The sequence below is a fragment of the Bos indicus genome, chromosome 25, assembly GCF_029378745.1.
Source record: "Bos indicus isolate NIAB-ARS_2022 breed Sahiwal x Tharparkar chromosome 25, NIAB-ARS_B.indTharparkar_mat_pri_1.0, whole genome shotgun sequence".
Taxonomy (NCBI): domain Eukaryota; kingdom Metazoa; phylum Chordata; class Mammalia; order Artiodactyla; family Bovidae; genus Bos; species Bos indicus.
Window position 1 is genome coordinate 34,351,694 of NC_091784.1, and position 19,657 is coordinate 34,371,350.

The following is a 19,657-nucleotide window of genomic DNA, read 5'->3' on the forward strand; positions in this document are numbered from 1 at the left end:
CAAGCGCCCAGCCGCCTGGCTCTCGCAGCCCCTCGCTGCCCCTCGCCGCCCCGCTCTCTTGCTCCCACATTCCAGCCATCCCCTCCAGCCTTGGGGGCCTGGAGGAGGACCTCTGTGTGGCAGGCCTCCAACTCACTGCTTCCCTCCACATTCTCGCCCCCTTGGGCTAGTGGGCAGGCATCTTCCATCTCATCATGGCTGCAAGAAGGGGCTCCCTTGGGACTGGGGCTGAAGGTGAAGACTTCACCCCCATGATCTAACTCTGAACTGGGGAACCGCCAGGGGCCCACTCGGCCCATGCATGGGCCGAGGGAAGGCCGTGCCACATCGACTAGCCAAGGGATCGGGGCTTGAGGAGCTAGTTAAAAGTTTTATAGTACATATTAAATTGATACTCAACTATTAAACTGTTTAAACGCTCATACATGTACCACCTAAAATGATCATTCTAACCACTGCTGTACCCACTCCCTCTGCTTGCTCCTTCCTATTTTAACCGCCTGGCAAACTCTCTACCTATATTTTAAGGCTATGAATCAAATATCATTTTCTCTGAGAACCCTTCCTGATTATCCCCAGGTAGAAGCAACATCTCCCTCTTCCTGAGCCCCATGACAGTGCTGACATTCTTCAGCAGAGCCCTTATCTGTCCCTGGTTTCTGAAACGGAGGGCGGGACAGAGGAGGAAAGGATGGAGGGATGGATGAACAGATGGATGGAGGGATGGGTAGATGGATGGATGGAGAGATGAATGGGTGGATAGATGGACAGAGGGAGGGGTGGATTCATGGCTGGATGGAGGGAGGAAGGACCGAAGGAGGGAGGGATGGGTGAATGGATGGGTGGAGGGGTGGGTGGATGGATGGAGGGATGGAGGGTGGATCGGATGCACAGGGGGAAGGAATGAATGGAGGGCGGGAGGGAGGAACGGGTGGCATTGAAACAGCCGGATAAACAGGAGTGTGGTGAGGAGGGGCCACCTTGGTTAGTTATCTGGGATAACTACGCTCTCGGTGGTAATAGGCATGGTGAGGCTGGAGGGCTGGCAGCTAGCAGGCAGGGGGTCCAGGCGTACTTACCAAGCTTCGCTGCTGCTTTAGCCGCTGCTGCTGCAGCCTGGGGGCCAACCCCTGGGGGAAGAGGAAGGGGAGAGCCTGGAAAGTGTGCCCCGGGATCTCCGGAGCCCGTCTCTTCCAGGCCCAAGAAAACCAACTGGTTCATATCTGGGTGTGGATGTGGGGCATATAGCAAGCAGAGGCTGGGAGAGCTGCCCCAGCTTCCTGCCTTGCCCCACCAGGGTCCTTCTTTAGACTCAGACCAGGGTCTGGATATAGGCTAGCTTTCTGGAGCCTGAGTTATTTGGCTGGTGGAGGGGTGAGGCTCTCCTTACCTGTCCCCGTTGGATACCCAGCCTTGCCCGCGGCACCAGCCACTCCTCCAGGCCCAAAGCCTGCGAGAGGAGAGGCTCAGTGGGCATCCGTGCGATCTCACGGTGGCTGCCCCCTCCCCTGCCCTTCAAGGACCAGGCCACCCAGAGCCTCCACCTGTCACCCCCAGCCAGAGTTAAATACAAACATGTGTGGAATGGTTATTCCCATTTTACAGATGAAGAGACTGAGGTTCTGAGAAGAAAACCTGTTTTCTCAAGGCCTGGTGATAAGTGCGAGGGCCAGGATTGAGAACCAAGCTGTCTTGAGTCCCAGTTCCACGTCCCCCTTCTTAGGGGGCTCCCATTCTGAGACTCCACGCCCACCCTACCCCCCAGTTGGTATTCTCCTAGCCCTGGACTGGGGCCATAGCTCCCTTGCCAGAACCCTGCAGCTGGAAGGAGCCAGAAGCCCGTCAGTCTAAGAGGGCCTTACCATAGGGCAGTTTCCCCGTGCTGTAGGGCAGTCCATAGCCACCTGAGGAGATGGAGCGTGGGCTCAGCGGCTGCCCCCTGGCGGCCCCACGCCTCACCGGGCCCCCGGCTACCTGGGCAGACAGACCTAGTCCCCACACGTACTGAGGCCTGAGGCCTCCTTCTGTCCACCAGGGTCCTGAGCTGCTTCCAGAGGCTCTCAGGAGAGCCAAGGCCTTGGAGGAGGAGAGGGGAGAGGATGCGCCGCTCCAGGGCACAAAGGGATGGCCATTCTTCTACCTGCCATGGCCCCCAAGCCTGAGGGTCTTCCTTAGTCTCTTCCCCAGCAGGAAATAGCTCATCATCGTGTGAGCTTGACAGCTGGGGTGAACTGACATCAGAGGTTTCTTTCCAGTGAATGGTGTTTCTTGCCATCAACATATATGGCTTCCCATCAGGGCTATGGGTCTCTGTGCGTGTGTATGTGTGTGTGGACAGGGATGCATGTGTGTGTGTGGGAGGCCAGCACCTGCAAGATGTTGGTCTGTCCCCGCTTTCCTTCTTTTTTAAAAAAAATATTTCTTTATTTGGCTTTGCAGCATCTTGGTTGAGGCATGGGGGATTTCTAGTTGCAGCGTGCCCGCTCTAGTTCCCTGACTGGGGCTTGAACCCGGCCCCCTCCCTGCATTGGGAGTGTGGAGTCTCAGCCGCTGGACCCACCAGGGAAGTTCGTTCCTCCCTGCTTTCTTTTGCTGGTGACCAGAAGTGGGCAAAATTACTCAGGTTTCCTGACTACCCTCTCCAGCCACGCCAAGATACAGGTGGACAAACAAGTCCCCTCCCAAACTGACCTCCCAGCAGGGAGGCCCAGTGAGTGGTGTCTCACAAATCCTCTGCCTGCCTTACCTGGCAGCTTGGGTGCCTTGATGGGGTATCCCAGCGGGACTCCAGGCTGCTGCCCTCCGAAGGGTCCAACTCCTGCGGGAACAAGGAAAGCAAAGCAATCAGGCCCCAGCCACGTGGGCCAGAAGCCCCTGCGAAGCCTCCAGCCTCCAGTCCCACTTTCCGCTCAGGCTAGAATGAGCTCCCATGGCATGGGAATATGGAAAGCATCCTGCCCAGAGGGCCTTCCTGCCTCTTTATGTCATCAGTCAGCTGAGCAACCCCCAGCGACGGGCCGCTTCCTCCAGGAAGCTGCAGGATGCACCCCTTCCTGTGGCTTGGGCTACACTCGGAGACCGCAGCCTTCTCGCCATTTGGCACAGGCTGCTGCATTTTCTGGGCTCCTCTGGGCTGCCAGACAGGAGTGGGGGCAGGGGAAGCAGGCCTGTGACGGATGCCACTTTGTGCGAAGCCAGTCCAAGGCCTGGAGCAGTGGGAGTGCTCAGCTCCTCCCAAGGCAGGAATCCCTGCCTGGCTGCCCGCCACCGCCCCCCAGGCCTGCCCACCCTCCCTGGCGTGGAGGGACCCAGCCTTGCCTTACCTGGGATTCCAGCAAAAGCTCCGCCCCCACCTGTAATGACAAGGAGCCATCATTGCAGCTTGGCCACCACAGGCCCAGGGCACCCTGGCTCTGGTGAGGGGAGTGCTGGCCCAAGCCGTGGCCAGTTCTGCCCAGACCTCCCAGCTCATCACAAACACATCAGGGATTTCGCACCACCCATCTGGGCCAGCTGAGCCCAGGTTCCCCACCCCACTCAACCCAGGACAGAGGGGACTGAGGGTGATCGGAGAGTCCCACATACCTGGGGCCTTGGGCTTGACTCCTGCTCCAGTGGGAACCCCGGGGAGCACCCCTATACCCGGGAACCGAGCTCCTGAGAGAGCAAAGAGGGGGCTGGTGGTGAGGGTGGGGAAGGTACAACCTGGAAGGGCCAGCCTGGCACTGCACCCACCCTCCATGACACAGCTGGCTTCCTTCGATGTCAGCTACTGGCGTGGCTCATGGGGTGGGTGGAGGGCTCCTCTGGTGGTGACTTCTCTGCCCTGTCTGCCCCAGGGTCAGAAGTTTTAATCCTATTTCCTGTGCTTCTGTTGGCCTGTCTCTTAAACTGGAGTTAATTTCCCATCGCCCTGCCCAGCCTCATCAGAGAAGGCAGGCAGACAAGGGAACAGGCTGCAGGTCGGGGAGGCCTGTGCCCTTGGCGGGGAGGGGCTCTCAGTGGATGCGATTCACAACCAAACACGAAACCATCATCTGCTCTGGCTGGGAGGTCTCCAGCGTTTAGTGCTGCCACCTCTCCTTTCTCCCCACACCGGGGCTGGGCCACCATAGCAGGCAGGGGCTCGGCAGGGGCCACGGGGGACCCTCTGCCAGCCAATCCCACCGAGCCAGCCTGAGTCTGGGGTTTTGGGGGAATTCAGGAGGTCACATGTTGCGTAGGGTGGCCAGGCCCTGGCGGGGAAAGGAGGTTGAGAGGGCAACTCCGAGGGTCTCCTGTAGGGCGGATGTGCTGGGCGGGCCCCCCGGTGACTCATGGCATTTGGGAAACCGCTGGCCACTCTGGGGACTCGGTCTGTCCCTGGAGACCCACCGCAGGCTGTGACGTTGGTCTGGGTCTGGGCCTAGGCTTGGGGTTCTGGGGGGGCTGGGGGGAGCTTGCTGGTCTTCCTAGGGGAAAGACAACCAGAGCTATCTTTGGTCTGTGGCCTGAGCTTTAATGCTTAGGGCAACAGTGCCCGTCAAGACTCCGGTGGCCACAGTTTGGGGGAGCTGGGGGCCCCCTGGGAGGCTGCCAGGGGCTGTTCTCCTCGCTCTAGGGTCCCTCTTTTCCTCTTTGCTCTCACCTGCGCCTGGAAGCACTCCGCCCGGGTACACACCTGGGAGCCCCACACCTACGGCCAAAAGAAAACCGTGTGAGCAGCAGCCGTGCCTCCAGGAGCCTCTCGTGGTCCTTCCCTTTGCGGCAGTCCCAAGGCTCCCGAGCTAGCCCCCCAGAATCGCCCTGGGGAAGAGCTGGGGACATGTGTGTGGTGGCTGCAGGCCCCCCTCCCACAAGTTCCGGAAGTCATCTGCAGATCCTTCTGTGCGTGGATTTGTCCCGTCTCCTGGAGCCTGTTTACACGGCCGGACACGGTCGGCCCAGCCCAACTCGGGGCTAACAGCTTCCAGATGTTCCCTTCCCGCTGTGCGGACTCAGGCCGCCTTCAGTTGAACCTGAAGTCACTTCCTTGAGGGCTCGGTGCAGAGGGACGGGCACCGGATGGGGCTTCACCCCAGCCCTGCCGGGACTGGGCGGACCCTGCTGCACTGACTCCCTGCTCTGCGCCTCAGTGTCCCCATCGGTCACCCGAATGCCTGCCACAGAGCCTGTCTCTCAGGTCTGCTCCAAGGTCCTGGAGGAAGGGCCTGGAAGGACGGCCGGAGTCCCTCGCCCCTGTCTGGGACCCGGCATCACGCTCTGGGCCTGCCTCTGCCCCTTGACCCCTGCCCCGCTGCAGCCAGGCCCTGACCTTCCTGCCCCTGGGGGGAGCTTGGGAGCTCTTGCCTCTCCCTGACCTCTGCCCTCCAGCCCCAGGGACTCCATCCACTGACCTGGCACTTTCCCAGGCTTCACTCCAGCCCCGACTCCGGCTCCAAGTTGAGGCACCACTGCACCTGGAGGGGAAGGGGCCACATCAGAGGGGGCTCCCCTCCTCCCACGACTTCCTCCCGGGCCACCCAGGTCTCGCCTCCATACCTGTAGACACTCCTAAGCCGCCAACACCACCAATGCCGCCGACCCCGAGACCAGCAGCACCTGCAGAGGCAGAGGCGGGTCACACCAGGAGCCTTGAAAGGCAGCAGGACACTGGACTGAGGTCTGGCTCCGCCTCTGCCTCACTTTGAGACTCAGACATAGCTAGTTGCCTCCCATCACCCCCAGGAGACTGGAGCTGAGGATCCTGTTCACCTGCCCACCCGCTACCCAACTCAGGAAAGGTTTTTTGCAAGGTGGAGAGCCCACAGAGGCCAGAGGGCTTACGGCACATCCCAAAGGGTAATACTCACCGGCCTTGGCAGCGGCTTTATAGGCTGCAGCAGCGCCAGCCGGGCCACCGGGCACCAGAGCCCCTGGGAAGGCGCCGGGCAAAGCCCCGAGCCCTGCAGAGAGGAAGATAGGTGAGCTCCTGCTCCCAGCCCGGCCCTGGCCCACCCCGTCCAGGAGGTACATCTGAGGCTCTTCTGCTCCGTGCAAAGATGTGACTGGGTTCAATGTCAGAGATGCAGTACGGCCCAGGCTGCTCCGCTCAGCCTGACAAGCTACAGGGATCTTTTGGAGTCAGACTTCCACACCTCCCTCCTTCAGGAAGCCTTCCTGAAGCCCCGCTGAGTTGGGTGACTTCTTTGGGCTCCGGGGGCTGCTTCCTTCTAGCTCTTCTTGCTTGCTGCCTGCTAAGTTGCTGCAGTTGTGTCCGACTCTTTGGGACCCCATGGACTGCAGTCCACTGTAGCTCCTCTGTCCACGGGGTTCTCCAGGCAAGAATCCCGGAGTGGGTTGCCATGCCCTTCTCCAGGGGAATCTTCCCGACCCAGGAATCGAATCTGCCTCTGTCTCCTGCATTGGCAGGCGGGTTCTTAACCACTACTGCCACCTCGTCAGTATGTTATAATAGCGCCAAGACCCAGCTGTCATTCCCGGGGCCCCGGGCAGGTGGTCTTAACATCACACCCTACACCAGTGCCCAAAAGAGGCCTGGTCTGCACCCAAAGGAGCATCTTGCCTGGATGTTAACACTAACCTGCTCCAAGGCCAGGGCCGGCAAGCCCTCCGACACCTGTAGGGAGAAGAACACAGAGCCAGGTGAGGGAAGGCTGGTGTGGGTCATCGTTCCTGGGCCCAGGGTGGGAAGGGACTCTCGGAACCCGGCAATGCTGGGATCCGTGTGTGGCCACTCAGGTCTCTAAGCTGAACTCAAGTTTTCGGTACTTGGAGGCCAATCCTGGTAAGATAGTCACCACTGCTTAGTAACCAACTGCTTTGTGCCATGTGGGTGCCACTGTGTTGATCCCAACCAGACCTCTCAGTTTCCTTAGAAGTCCCGCCAGCTAACGGGGGACCCAGGAGGGCTTTCCCTTGAGGCTGGAGCTGAGCAGAAGCTGCCAGCAAGGCCAGGCCAGGCCCTGCCCTGCTCCCACGTCAGCCCCACCCCAGGCCTTTCTTCGGCTTCCTTGCAGGAGTCCCCTGGTGCAGCCCACGCCCTCTCCCTTGTATCTGGAGCCCTTTTTGTCATCCATCTAGCCTGCCCTGCAGTCTGGGAGCCTCCTTGCCTGCAGACAGATGCTAAAATGTTTATAAAAAGCCAAATGGGTCCCTCTGGCTCTCTCCTTCCCACATCTGGGCTCGATCTCTGCTTTTCTCCCTCCAGGAGACATTCCACGGCTTTGGCCAGGACCGATGGGCAATCAGGTTGGAGTTCACAACCGTGCCGGCTTTGTTTCCAATTATATGAGAATCTCTCCCACAAGCGCCAGTCCTGGTCACCAGGGTCCCAAGCTCAGAGGCGGCCTCTCTGGGGACCGACCCCAAACAAGCAGGACAGCTGAGTCCCGGAGAGTCCACCTGCCTTTCTCTGGGTGTGGTCCCCTGGCCTCACTTCCTACTTATGTGAGCTGGCCCGTCTGAAAGCCAGCCAGGCCCTCTGTGAGATGGGCCTCTGCCTCCAGCCCATCTCCCTTCCGGGCAGGTGTGGTGTGGTCTGGCCGGGCCTGGGGTGTGCCTGGGTTCACTTCCCAGCGCTGCCGGCCCCACCCCGCCCCAGCTCTGTCAGGGGTGTTTCTCTCCAGCCTGGCCTATTTCCTGAGGTCCAGCAGGGCAGCAGACACCCTCTGGCCTTTCCTGACCACAGAGGGGCCGGGAGGAGAGGATGGGGACCGGCCAGGAAGCAAGAAGAGGCTGGTGGGTGGGGTGGGGCAGGTGGCTCTCTGCAGCCATCTGCCCTCTTCCAGGGCTCCCCTCCAGGGTCGCCCCTGAGCAGAGTCCCACCCCTGCTCCCCTTCTTCCCGTGGACTTCTCTGGCCCAAATGCCCCCAGGAGTCCAACCCCTGGAAAGAAGGAGAGAGGGGTGAGGAGGAGAGAGGGGTGAGAATGGCCAAGATTGGGAGCCCCGAGAGGCCTGGCTTATCCAACCGTCACTCTCCAGAGTCACTGAGCTCTGGATTTAAATCTTGCTGCCCCATGTTACTCCTTGCATGAAACAGCAAGTCACTTGCCCTTCACTTTCCCTCAGTTTCCCCACGTACAAAAAGGCTGGTGTGTCCCCAGCCTTCCTGGGACCACAGGGCTTGTGAGCAGAGAGCATGTTGTGTCTGCAGCCTGTTGGGATGACCGCTGGATGTCCCCCCCCTGCTCTTTCCTAGGCTCTTGGGTGGGTGACTGGCCTTCAGCCGGTGCTGGGGGTGGGGGTGGTGCTGGCTCCCAGCTGCCTGGTCCCCCACTGAGAGCCCAGGCGGGGCCAGCTCCCGAGGCCCACGAGCAGCAGCTGCCAGGCCACCCACCCTCTACTCGCCAAGGGATTAGTTGTTCCCAGGCATGACACTCGCTGCCTGTGCCCAGTTCCATCTCTCCTGGGTATGCCTGGATGTGGGGAGCTGCCCTGTGTTGGGGGGCACTGTGGCCCAGTCCAGGCCTTTGGAGCCCGGAGACCTAAGGCTGAAAGATAAGCTCTGGGAGGTCATGGAGTCCAGTCCCTTTTCATCAGTCGAGGTCCTGACTTTCCTCTTGGTCTACATCTTCACTCCAAGCTGGAAGTCCTTTTGGAAGTCTACGCTAAATCTTTCATTACTCAAAGCTTCACTTTATCAACTGCGACTGTGTGCAAGTTTCTGTCTTCTCTCTGGTGTTTCATCACCACCGACCGTGCGTCCCCGGCTGCCAACGGGATCAACCAGTCCCTCCTCCAGCTCTGCAGTCACGACTTCCTCCATTTGGGTCTTCCCAGATACGTGCGATCCTAATTCCACACCCTTGCTTATCTAGCCTTTCCTCTCTTCTCTCTCCACCATCAAAGATGCTTTTAAGATCACTCACTCCTCTGAGAAGATAGGAAACAGGTTCTGGCGGGAAAAGCAGTGGATCCCAAAGGGCTCCCAGCCCTGCAGACTCCTACAGACCCCAGTAAACCCCTTGCCCAGGCCTCCTGCCCTCCTGTGTCTCTCTCTTGCCTGGCCCCAGCCCTAGAGTTTCACAACCCAGATGGGGTTGCAGGGAAGGGGAATCTGGGTTTTGTAGATTCATTTGCACTTGAATCATCGAACATTGTTGGAGGGGGGGTGGATTTCGTAAGAGCTGTTGGACATGCAAACTGTCCTGGAGTCTCAGGCTTCAAAACAAGGGAGACACGGAGTGGGGCGGGGTAGGGGGGCGGGTGGGGGGAAAGGCTATATCTCGTGTTGATCAGATCATAAATCCAGACAGAGACACCCCTTCCTCCACCTGCTCCTTATCCACCAGGACTTCCTGGAGGAACCCACCTTCCCTCTTTCCTTGGCGAGGGGGGTGTGGTGTGTTCTCTGGAGCTTAGTGGACCTAGCGGTGGATTGGAGCCCTGTGGGCCAGGACACAGCCAACCACATCTTACTGGAAAACTCCATGGTCGGAGCACAGCTGAAAGGGGCCTGGGATCAGGAAGGAAGCTCATCTGGGGTCAGGGTTAGGGTGCAGCCTAGGGTTAGGTGCAGGGCTTTGATCTGGGGTCAAGGCTCAGCCTGGGGTCAGGATAAGGGCTCAGAATGGATCATCAGAGTCAAGGATAGCCAAGATCTTGGCCTGGAGTAAGAGAGGGCTTCATTTGGGAGTCAGGGATCATTCAGGCAGAGGCTGGGGTCCAATTATCTGTGTCTGAGCCCAGAGTGACATTCACAGGCTTGGTGGCCACTGGAGCATCAATTCTGACCTTTGACCCCAGCACCAGGGCTGTTTTCTGGGATCTGGTGCAGAGGGGACTCTCGGGGGGCACAGAGGCCTGGGCAGAGTCGGTGCCGGACACCCCACCTTCAGGGAGGACTGTAAGCTGCCTCTAGCCTCCTGACCCTGGAAGCCCCAGAGCTCGGTCCTAGCCTGGTCCTGGGAGGCGTTGACTAGAGGGGAGGGTCCATCCACCACCTCACTCCCTCCTCCCATCCACAGGCCCGGTTCAGGGGTCTGTGGCCCCTTCCCTCCCCTGCCCCCTCAGTGCTCAGAGGCTGCAAGGCTTACCTGGCTTAGCTGGTTTGACTCCAGGGCCCAGTGCTACAGAGGGAAGGAGGGAAGAGATGGTTGTTAATGGGGAGTCCTAGCCCACCTGTCCCACTACGATCCCCACAGGGCACTGTGGGGTCTCACTGTGGGGTCAGTGTACAAGGAGCTGCTGGGAGCCCAGCACCTAGATGCCTGGGTGGGGGCCCAGGTCCCTTCCTGACCTGGGGTTTCCCCCTCTCTCACTGTTTATCAGGCCTCTGAAGGGGGTGATGGTTCCCATTCAGCTGGATTTGCATGGATATTACTAAGGATCAAAAGAAATGTGAAAGAAGGCAGGGGCCCCCAGGGAGAAGAGACTAGGGGCAAGGGCTTAGGGGGCTGAGGGAGATAGTTTTTAGAAAAGTCCCTCTCCACTAGATGCTCAGTCTGGGAAAAGAGGGACCCCTTAATGCCTGAGTTTTCTGAGGTTTGAGGTCCAAGGATATGTGTGGGTTAGGCTGAGACCCAGACCCCATTAGCGAGGAGCCAAGTTTGGTGTTTGAACTCACCTCCTACTCCCAGGCCTCCAAGACCAGCCCCTGTGTCAGCAGGATAGAGAGAGAGAGGGAAAGGCATCAAGGTCCCTGCCAAGAAGCCATCGACTGACCCATGGTCAAATCCATTGCTGCCTAGCCACATGATCTTGGGCAAGCCTTGAGCTCTGCGAGCCTCTGTTTCCTCATCTGTCTCATCTGGCAAAAGTCTCCTGCCTCTGTGTGTGCCTGGGAATGTGCTGGTGGCTTCTCTCACTTCCACATGAGTTCTGAACGCTCAAACCCTTTTATTTTTTGTGGGTTTTTTTGGCCATACTGTGCGGTATGAGGGGTCTCAGTCCCCTGGACCTGGAACCCATGCCTCCTGTAGTGAAAGCGTGGTTTCTAAACCACTGGACCATCAGGGAAGTCCTTTAAACACTTTTTAAGTATTGAAAATATTATCTGTGATTTTTCAATCTACGTTAAAACATCAAGCTTTTTTTCTAAATTAAAGGAAGGGATTGCCTCCCCCTCTATCCCCGCCCCCACCCCCCCCACAACCCCGGCCATGCCATTGAGCTAACATTCTGCCCTTTTTTTTTTCTCTTGAGGTGGGGCTAATCTTCATCTGCACCTTGTTCTTGCTTTTATATTGTTTTTACTTGAAAATCACTTGACCGTAAGAGAGCATATTCATACTTTTTAGTAGTTGTATAACCTTAGATTACTTAATCACACCCTCCTGTCAAGCGGGTTTCTTGTTTTGCATTTTTGCTAGTAACATTCTTATGAACCTTGGGGCAGATGGCTTTTTTTTTTCTCTCTCTCTTCTTTTCAATGATTTCCTTTGAATGGATTTCCAAGAGTGGGGTTAATGGTTCGAAGACTAAACAGCAGAGGATGGGTGAGGCGGCCACTTTCCTACCGTTTTGCAAGCACTGAGTTTCATCTTTTAGAAAATTTATGCTCAGTAGTTGTAGAACAGCATCATGTAAACTGCTTTTTAATATAGGAGTGACTGATGAGTCCTCTGCGGTGGGCATGCCAATGTTTTTTCCTTTTTAAATGTCCAAATGTCTGTCTCTTGCAAATTTAATCAGCATCTGTCTTACCTGGGCACGTGCAAATTTCATGTACATTACCTGGGAAGAAGACGCCTCCAGGAACTCCACCAGGAACAGCTCCTGGGACCCCTGGAAGGAAGGAGGCAGAGTCCCCCATGAGCCAGAATGAATAAAAGCGTAATGATAAAAGATAGTCTTGGTGAGTCTTAGTGAAGTCGCTTAGTCGTGTCCGACTCTTTGTGACCCCATGGACTGTAGTCTACCAGGCTCCTCTGTCCATGGGATTTTCCAGGCAATAGTCCTGGAGTGGATTGTCATTTCCTTCTCCAGGGGATCTTCCCAACCCAGGGATCGAACCCAGGTCTCCCGCATTGTAGACAGACGCTTTATCGTCTGAGCCACCAGGGAAGTCTAAAGTCTAAGATAAAAGATAGGGATGATGGCAATAATCCTGTGTGTCTACAAAGTAACCAGTGTCGCCCAAGCACCTTATGTTTGCAAAGCATTTTCTCTTTCCTGCTCCTCAAAATGGTCCAGTGAGTTTGGAAGGGCAGGGATTATTAACTTCAATTTAACAGATGTGAATTCAGGCTCAGAGATGTTAAGACACGGGCCGGGGGTCACACAGCTGCAAATAGATGTAGGCTGGATTCAAAGCCAGGCCAGTCCTCTGAGCATAATGGCTCGTGCTGTGTTACCTGGGGAAGGCCTGGCCAGGGACTGGGTCTGAGCACCTTTGGCCACGTCTCTCCAGTCCTGAGCAGCGTGGGCAGGACCCAGCGTCGTGGGAGAGCAGGCCTGGGCTGTGACAGCAAGCGGTAAGGAAACGCGGCTGCTGCCAGCCGAAGCCCAGCCATTCCCACACTGATAGGAAAGCGTGAGGTCAGCGTCCTTAGCTGCTGGGCAGCAGAGCTTGGGTGGGGCTCTGGCTGTCTGACACAGAGCTGTCTAAGGAGGCGCGGGGGCCCAGAGGGGGACACCATGAATGAGCAAAGTGAATAGTTTCCTAAGGAAAAGCTAATTCACTGGCTGGGCCAAAGGGGCCGTCTGCCCAGCCCAGATCACGAGTTCAGTCCCCATGGACCCGTGAAGCTCTCACAGGGGAACACTGGGAGGCCGGGCCCCAGACCCAGCCTGTGTGTAGTCATGGCAACAGACAATCCTGGTGCAGACCAGGCCCTGACTCCATCACCACTGAATGGCCCCTTGACAAGCTGCCTTGCCGGTGCCCCAGCCTGAGCCCCGGCACCACCCAGCTGAACATGGCTGAATGAATGGGGTAAGGGGAGAGTGTAGGGCAGCTTCCCGCATGCCCAGCAGACATCTGGCCTCTGTGGCCTGGCTGTGCTGCACAGCTGGGCCTGCTGGCCCCAGGGCCTGGTCAGCCTCAGCCACGGCCCAGCAGGGTGGAGGATGCCAAGCTGTCATGGTCACCCTGTGCCAAAGCCCCGGCGCCACCCGCCCCTCCCCCCCACCCCCCGCCGCCGCCCCAGGCACTGTGATCCAGGCCTGGAGTGTCTAAGTAATCTGCTCAGAGCCTTGAGGGGCTCAGAGCGGTGGCCCAGGAGGCTGGGCCTGCTGGGAATGGGCGCTCGGGCCCTGTCATCGACTGCCAAGCGCACACATGGTCCTTTGATGCCTTCTCTGGCTCGGGCTTCCAGCTCTGAGCACTGGCTCGTGTGCCTTTCCCTGCCTGGCCTCTCTCCCTCCTCCCCTTCCTTCCCCTCCCCCTCCTCTCCTCTCCCCTCGGCTCTCTGGCTCCAGAGTTGGGGGAGGGGGGCGCTGGGTGGCTGCAAGAACAATGTGGTGGGCGGAGGGAGCAAAGGGCTCAGGACAGACCCATCTGGTCTGTAATCCCGGCTGTGCCAACTTCTTACCATCTGTGTGACCTCAGGCAAGTCACTTAACCTCTCTGAACTTCAGTTTCCTTTGTAGAAACGTGGGGCTAATAACTTCTGCCTTGCCAGGTTGCTGCGGAGTTGTCAAAGAGTTCCAGAGACCTGCCCTGGGCCTGGCGCTTGCTCCGTAATTGCTCCAAAATAAGTAAATTAATTAATGACTGACACTTTGTTTCTACTTCACAGTACATGGCCTGGGGCCAGGGAGACATAGGTGCTCAATAAAGGATGGGTGAATTTGGTGGAGGGGAGCCAAGGAAGTTGCCTGGAGGTCTGGTCTGACCTCTTCCATCCCCAACGGGCTTACGGGTCTCCCCACCTCAGGCTGGTCTGATTGAACCCCCAGTTCCTCTCCTGGGGTTCTGTTCTCCCCCCAGCGCAGGGGCCAGGCCCGTCCTGGGATCAGCCAGCTCCTCTTCTGCTTTCACTCTCCCCAGGGCCTACCCAGCTCTCCCCAGCTCTCTCTTCTCCCCACTCTCCACCTCCATGATTCAGAGCCCAACAGTGTCTGCCAAACTCCATGCCTGAACCATGACGGCCCACAGAGCCAAAGGTTTTGATCCCCATTCTGCAGTGAGGAAACGGAGAAGCCTTAGTGGGCGTAAAGGATCCCCGCCGGGCCCCTCTTTGAGTACAGGAGAGGGGAGAACAGAATAAGACTGGTGGTGATCAAAGGTTTTTGAAAAGGCAGCAGTCTCCTCTCCTGCCCCTCATGCGAAGGGTCATCCTGCTTCCCACCTCCCCTCCTTGGCCTGAGCTGTTCCTCCTGCCAGGAATGCCCTTTCCTCTCTCCAAGTCCTACCCTTCCACCAAGACTGGGCTCTGCTTCTCCCCCCTGCCGTCTCTGAGCCTGTGGTTCCCACTGCTCAGCTGCCCAAAGCAGTTGGCCTGGAGCATACTTGTCTTGTTTTATGTGGGTTTGGCTTGTTTCACCGGCTAGCCCAGGGTGGAACTTGTCTCTTGCATCTTAGAATCATGGTCCTAGACTCTCAGGGATCATAACAGTCTTTTGGCCTGGGTTGAAATTCCTCTGCGAACATCCTGTGTTTCTGCTTGCACGCCTCCAGTGACAGGCAAATCACCACCTCCTGATGCTATCAGCTCTACCAACAGAGATCTCCCTCCTACTGAGATAGAATCTGCTCTTCTGTCTCTCCAGTTCTGCCCCCTAGAGCCCCAAAGACCGAGGCTCACCTCCCATCCACAGAAGCCCCTCAAACATTTAATTTTCTTTCAAGATTTAACTCAAATGTCACCTCTGCCATGAAGCCTTCTTGGATTTCCTCTGCACCACCCTCTCTCCCAGGCTTGTCACCTTCCTCCGTTACTGCATCTCTGTTTACACATGGGCTGCCTCCCCATTAGACAAAATGTGGCGTGAGTAGCAAGAGAAAAATTAAACCTTATAAATGTGTATGAATTACAAAGGTTGATATTAGTTCACACTAGCAAATCTCCAGTAAGAGAATATATGGTTTTTAAAATTTGCATTCCCATAGTCCTCTTGATGCATTATTTGCAATATGACATTGCTGGAGCCACCCACCGGCCCTAGGAGATATGCTGGGCAAGGATCTTCTCCCTATTTTACAGCCAGGGAAACCATCCATAAACCAGAGAGATGAAATGCCTGGCCAGGTACTCAGAGCTGACCCCAGTCACACACAGGGCCTTCTGCCTGGGCCCTGGGCTCCAGGTTCAAAGAGCTGGGAGACGGCTGTTCGGGAGCAAGCAGAGGGCCAGCGGGCCTTGGCAGGGGACTTTGCCAATTTCAAGTCCAGGGGGGCCGGCCTGGGGAGCAGATAAGACCACACGAAGCTGTTTGTTGTTTGCATGGAGAAAGGCTGCCAAGGGCTTTTCAAAAACAATCCGCCCTTCAGTGACTGAGTCTGTCCCCTCCCTCCCCTCGGGCATGCCTGCCTTCCTGCCTCGGCCCCAGCAGACTCAGAGAGCAGCATCAACCCCTAAACTGGGGGTCCGAGGCCCTGGAGGCCCCTCAGAGTCACCTGGGCAGCAGCTTTAACAAGACCTACATGTCTGGGTCCCTCCTCAGACCAAGTAAAGCAAGAATTTGGGGGTGAGACCCCATGTCAGAATGGTTTCAAGTTCCAATAGGCTGAAAAAAAATCCCTGTTTCAAAACCATCTTCAGTTCCAAAATCAGAAAAACAAAAATGAAAAACCACCCAAAGCTAAAATGATAAAATTTCTGGGGGTTTGGGGCAGCTGGTCCCAATTATAACTGATTTAATTTCTCTCTCTCTTTAAATGGCAAGGGAGTCTGGGGCAAATGATCTTCAAAGCTACTTTTGACCCATCTTAAATGGGTCCAGACAACCCTTCCATCGCAGAGCCTTCCTGGGTTGTCCCGTTTTTGTCTCCACTGGCAACGTGGTTCTTTGGGACTAGGGGACCCATAGGGGTGACATCCTTCAGGATAGCCGGGCAGGTGTGAGAGTGTGTGTGCTTGTGTTGAGCCTGTGTATGTGCGAGGGGGCCCCTCCTTTGGGAGGCTCTGGGCACAAACCCCAGAAGAACGCATCAGTTCACACACCCCTTATTTGGACCCGGCTACTCTACCACCCAGGACAGAGCTGAGATTTATGTTTGCAAAAAAAGAACAGGGCCAGCGGAGCATTTAACCCGGTCATTGAGGGTGCATTCTTCTTAGGGCAGGCCCACCCTGGAGTACTCAGGCCCAGGCCTGCCCCCTCCCAAATGCCACTTGGAACCTGGCCCCCACCTCCCTCATCCTTTAGCCCAGGGACGAGCTGGCTGGTACTCACCCCCTGGTGCTGCCTTAGCCTGTCTCAGCCTCAATCTCCCTGTTTGTGGAGTGTAGATAAAAATTCTCTACTCTCAGGGTTCCTGCGGAGGCTAGGCGTCATGCTCTAGCGAGGAGCTGTCTCTGGGAAGGCAGGTGTTCAGGGGCCAGACTCCGGGGAGGAGGTTCAGATGGGACCCAAGCTGCCATCTCAGGCCCGGGGACGGCTGCTCCCTTGGGATGGTCTCTCTGGCCCCCACGGGACCCCACCTGATGCTGTGCCAGCATCCCTCGGCTTTGTCCAGACTTGGGAGCTGACCTCTGTGCAGGAAGCCCCTGCTCCCAGCGGTCCTGCCCTGCCGGTCAATCTCACGGAAACAGCTGCTGCCTCTGCCCAGCTCCTGCTCCTGCCCTCTGGCCTGGCCCTGCTCCACCCAGTGGCCCCCCCATCCCGACACTGGCCCCCACTGGTTCTCACGGCAAAGAGGAGTCTCCTGGAAACCAGACCCCACCCAGGCTACCCCACCAAAGCTTCAGGAGCCTGCCTGCACCTCTCTCTCCCCACGGCCAGGAGCACCTTCAGGGGATGCGGGGGGACCACTCCCAGAGTCCCCCCAAGGTGCGTAGCACCTGGAGAGGGACGTCCTCCGGGACCACGGCAGGGAACATGCCAGGTGGCCCGGGAGTGCCCCCAGGTTCGTGCAAGCCCCCAGCACTCAGGCCTCTCCCTCTGCCAGGAGACGGATACCTTCCCCAGCTTCCCTGTCCTCGCTGGTGTTCCATAGCACACACACTCGCACGCACACACTCACACGCACACACATGCTCAATGACGAACCACACCCAGTGACGCACCTGGACACCAGATCGCCTCTGGGATGCGCCTGTTGGGTGGCAGGCTTTTACACATGCTAACAGGCACTTTCACATATCCTATGAATATATCCTATAACATGCTTCCCTCCAACACACACACACACACTCTCACGCACGCATATGCACAATGACAAACCACACCCAGTGACACACCTGGACACCAGATCGCCTCTGTGTACATGCCTGTTGGGTGGCAGACTTCTGCACATGCTAACAGGCACTTTCATATATCTTATAACACCCCTCCTTCCAACACACACACACACTCACACACAAACACACACACCTGTCCAGGGATGAACCTGTGAACATTCATCCCCTTGCAGAAACCTCCTCCTTTATCTGATGACACGATTGGACATATACAGACCATGCACACCTGTACAAGAGCATGTAACACACTCGTGCACACACGTACACTTCACATACTTACACACATGCTCAGAAGTCCCAGCCTTTCTCACCAGGGACAGACCACAGCGGCAGCTTTCCAACCCGCAACCCTGTAATCAACTTAACCCTGACATCACCCAGAGCAGGTCCCGACTTCCCAGGGGACAAGGAACCTGCTGAGGTCAGAGAGCTCACTCCTGCAGAGCTGGCCTCCAGCCCAGGTCCCCTGTCCCTGGGGCACGTGTACACAGCCACTGGGTCCACAGGTGTGCAAACCGCTGGTGCTCACAGACCCGACCGGACCTCGCCGGCCCTTCCCCAGCGTGCTCAGGATCCCCATCCTGGGAGAGCCCCCCAGGACAGAGCAAGGTTCATCCACTCTGTCGGGGCAGCAGAAGCCGGCGCTGATCTGGGACCATCACCGTTCTTAGTCTCGGGGCGAACGTATGACAGGTTTCTGCTCCGCACGGCTGGCTCCCGGGAGGGGTGGTTCCGAGGGTCCAGTGGCTGAGGGGCTCCTGCCTGGGAGCCCCCTGGAGGGTGCTGGGAGGGCAGGGAGCCCTCTTGTCGGTCGGTCCAGCCACCTGAGCGGGCGGCCCAAGGGCTGCGGGCCCTTGGGGGGAACAGGGGGAGGCCTACCTCCGGGCTGCGAGGGCTGGAGGATGCACAGCAGGAGCAGAAGGACTCCGGGCCGCCGAGCCGCAGCCGTCAGACCCGCCATCTCGGGGAGAAATGCCCCAGCCCGCTCTCTGCGCCTCGTTTTATCCCCAAAGCGTAATTGCTGCCTCGTCGGCTGCGAGGGAAGGAGGGAGGGAGAGAGGGCGGGCGGGAGGGCGGGAGAAGGGGGAGGCCTCGGGGAGGGGGCCACGGGGAGGGGGCAATTACGAAAGGCCGGCTCGCAAGCCTCCCAGGCTGGGTCTGACTGGACTGGACTGTGGGCTCTTTTTTTTTTTTTTCCCTTAAAACACACGCGCGCACATACACACGCGCACACACACACACACACAGTTTCCCCCCATCTCTCTCCCGCTTTCCCTCTGCGGCTGTTCTTTCGCTGCTGGCCCTGTTCCCGCCAGAAAGTGCGAGGGGGGCCTCTGCCAGGACAGCCCTCGGGAGAGGAAGCAGGAGGGAGGGCCCTGCAGCCCGGCCAAAAATCCGGCTCCAGCCAAGGCCTGAGTGGCCAGGCCCCCGCCCCTCCGGCTGGGCCCCGGGCCCAGTGTGGGGACACAGGCCAGCTGTCCTGCGCCTCTGCCCCCCCACCCCAGCCCTCCAGACTCCCTCACCACTCCCAGACCCGGCCAGAGACAGGCCAAAGCTGGGGAGGGGGCTGGGGTCTGGGGTCCATCCAGGCCAGGGTCTGGAGAGGTCAAGGGACTGTGGGCAGAATGGCTGGGAAGGTGAGACTGTGTTGCTGCTGCCCCCGTGGGGCATCTGGGTGCAGGGAAGGGGACCCTGATGCCCTGCAGGGCTCCATTCTCTGTGGGTTAAGGTCACAGCCTCCTGCCTGAGGCTGGGGAGGGGGTGATGGGTTGGTCTAGGATCCGGGTCTGCAGAGGCCAGGTGGCTGCGGGCAGTATGGCTTGGGGGTTGAGACCCTGTTGGTGTCATTCCCTGGGGCATCAGGGGGTCACATTGGAGACTCTGATACATCAAGGGGCTCCGTCTGTCATGGATGAAGATATAGCCCCCTGCCGTTTATGCGGGCCACGGTGTCTGGTTAAGGTCAGGCTGGATCCCCAGGTGCCCTGCAGAGAACCAGGGGGACGAGGGAGCCCACTCAGACTGATAAGTGGCCCAACATCCCCCACCTTTATCACTTGGCCCCCACCTGTCCAAACACCGAGCATCCCTAGGACCCAAACCAGACCTGGTAGCCCTCAGACTACCAGGCCTCTCCTTGCCCCAGGAGAATGCCTGGGGCTGACGTTCCTCTGGCGGCCAGGAGGGGGAGGCCCTGCGCTGAAACAACTGGGACCAGCATTTCCAGAAGGACTTGGGCTGTCCTTGCCTGACTATGGGATCGGGACCCTGGGGATTGAGGGGTGAGATGGGGTGGGAAACGAGGGGGTCATGCCTCCCCACCTAAGTGGGGGAAAATTTAGGGGCCAGAGGATAGGAGAGGGAGACGGGTACCTGACTTCATCCCAGC

General features: G+C 58.0%; 1 protein-coding gene across 6 annotated transcripts in view; it reads right to left on the bottom strand.

Moving 5' to 3' along the window:
- Positions 1-18,323, bottom strand: part of ELN (elastin) — a 32,865-nt gene extending 14,542 nt beyond the window's left edge. For 2 of the 6 annotated variants that reach the window (XM_070780033.1, XM_070780030.1), the window contains exons 1-15: positions 18,148-18,322; positions 11,657-11,707; positions 10,548-10,577; positions 10,018-10,050; positions 6,563-6,598; positions 5,832-5,924; positions 5,521-5,580; positions 5,376-5,438; positions 4,628-4,675; positions 3,586-3,657; positions 3,324-3,353; positions 2,747-2,818; positions 1,863-1,904; positions 1,391-1,450; positions 1,080-1,130 (exon numbers count right to left, since the gene is read on the bottom strand). In XM_070780033.1, the coding sequence (XP_070636134.1) occupies positions 1,080-1,130; positions 1,391-1,450; positions 1,863-1,904; positions 2,747-2,818; positions 3,324-3,353; positions 3,586-3,657; positions 4,628-4,675; positions 5,376-5,438; positions 5,521-5,580; positions 5,832-5,924; positions 6,563-6,598; positions 10,018-10,050; positions 10,548-10,577; positions 11,657-11,707; positions 18,148-18,229 (823 nt within the window). In that variant the 5' untranslated portion in view covers positions 18,230-18,322. Of the gene's footprint in view, positions 1-1,079; positions 1,131-1,390; positions 1,451-1,862; positions 1,905-2,746; positions 2,819-3,323; positions 3,354-3,585; positions 3,658-4,627; positions 4,676-5,375; positions 5,439-5,520; positions 5,581-5,831; positions 5,925-6,562; positions 6,599-10,017; positions 10,051-10,547; positions 10,578-11,656; positions 11,708-18,147 lie in introns of all 6 variants that reach the window. The other 4 variants (XM_070780031.1, XM_070780032.1, XM_070780034.1 and 1 more) reach the window with 4 other exon arrangements.
- Between the last annotated feature and the right edge of the window lie 1,334 nt (positions 18,324-19,657).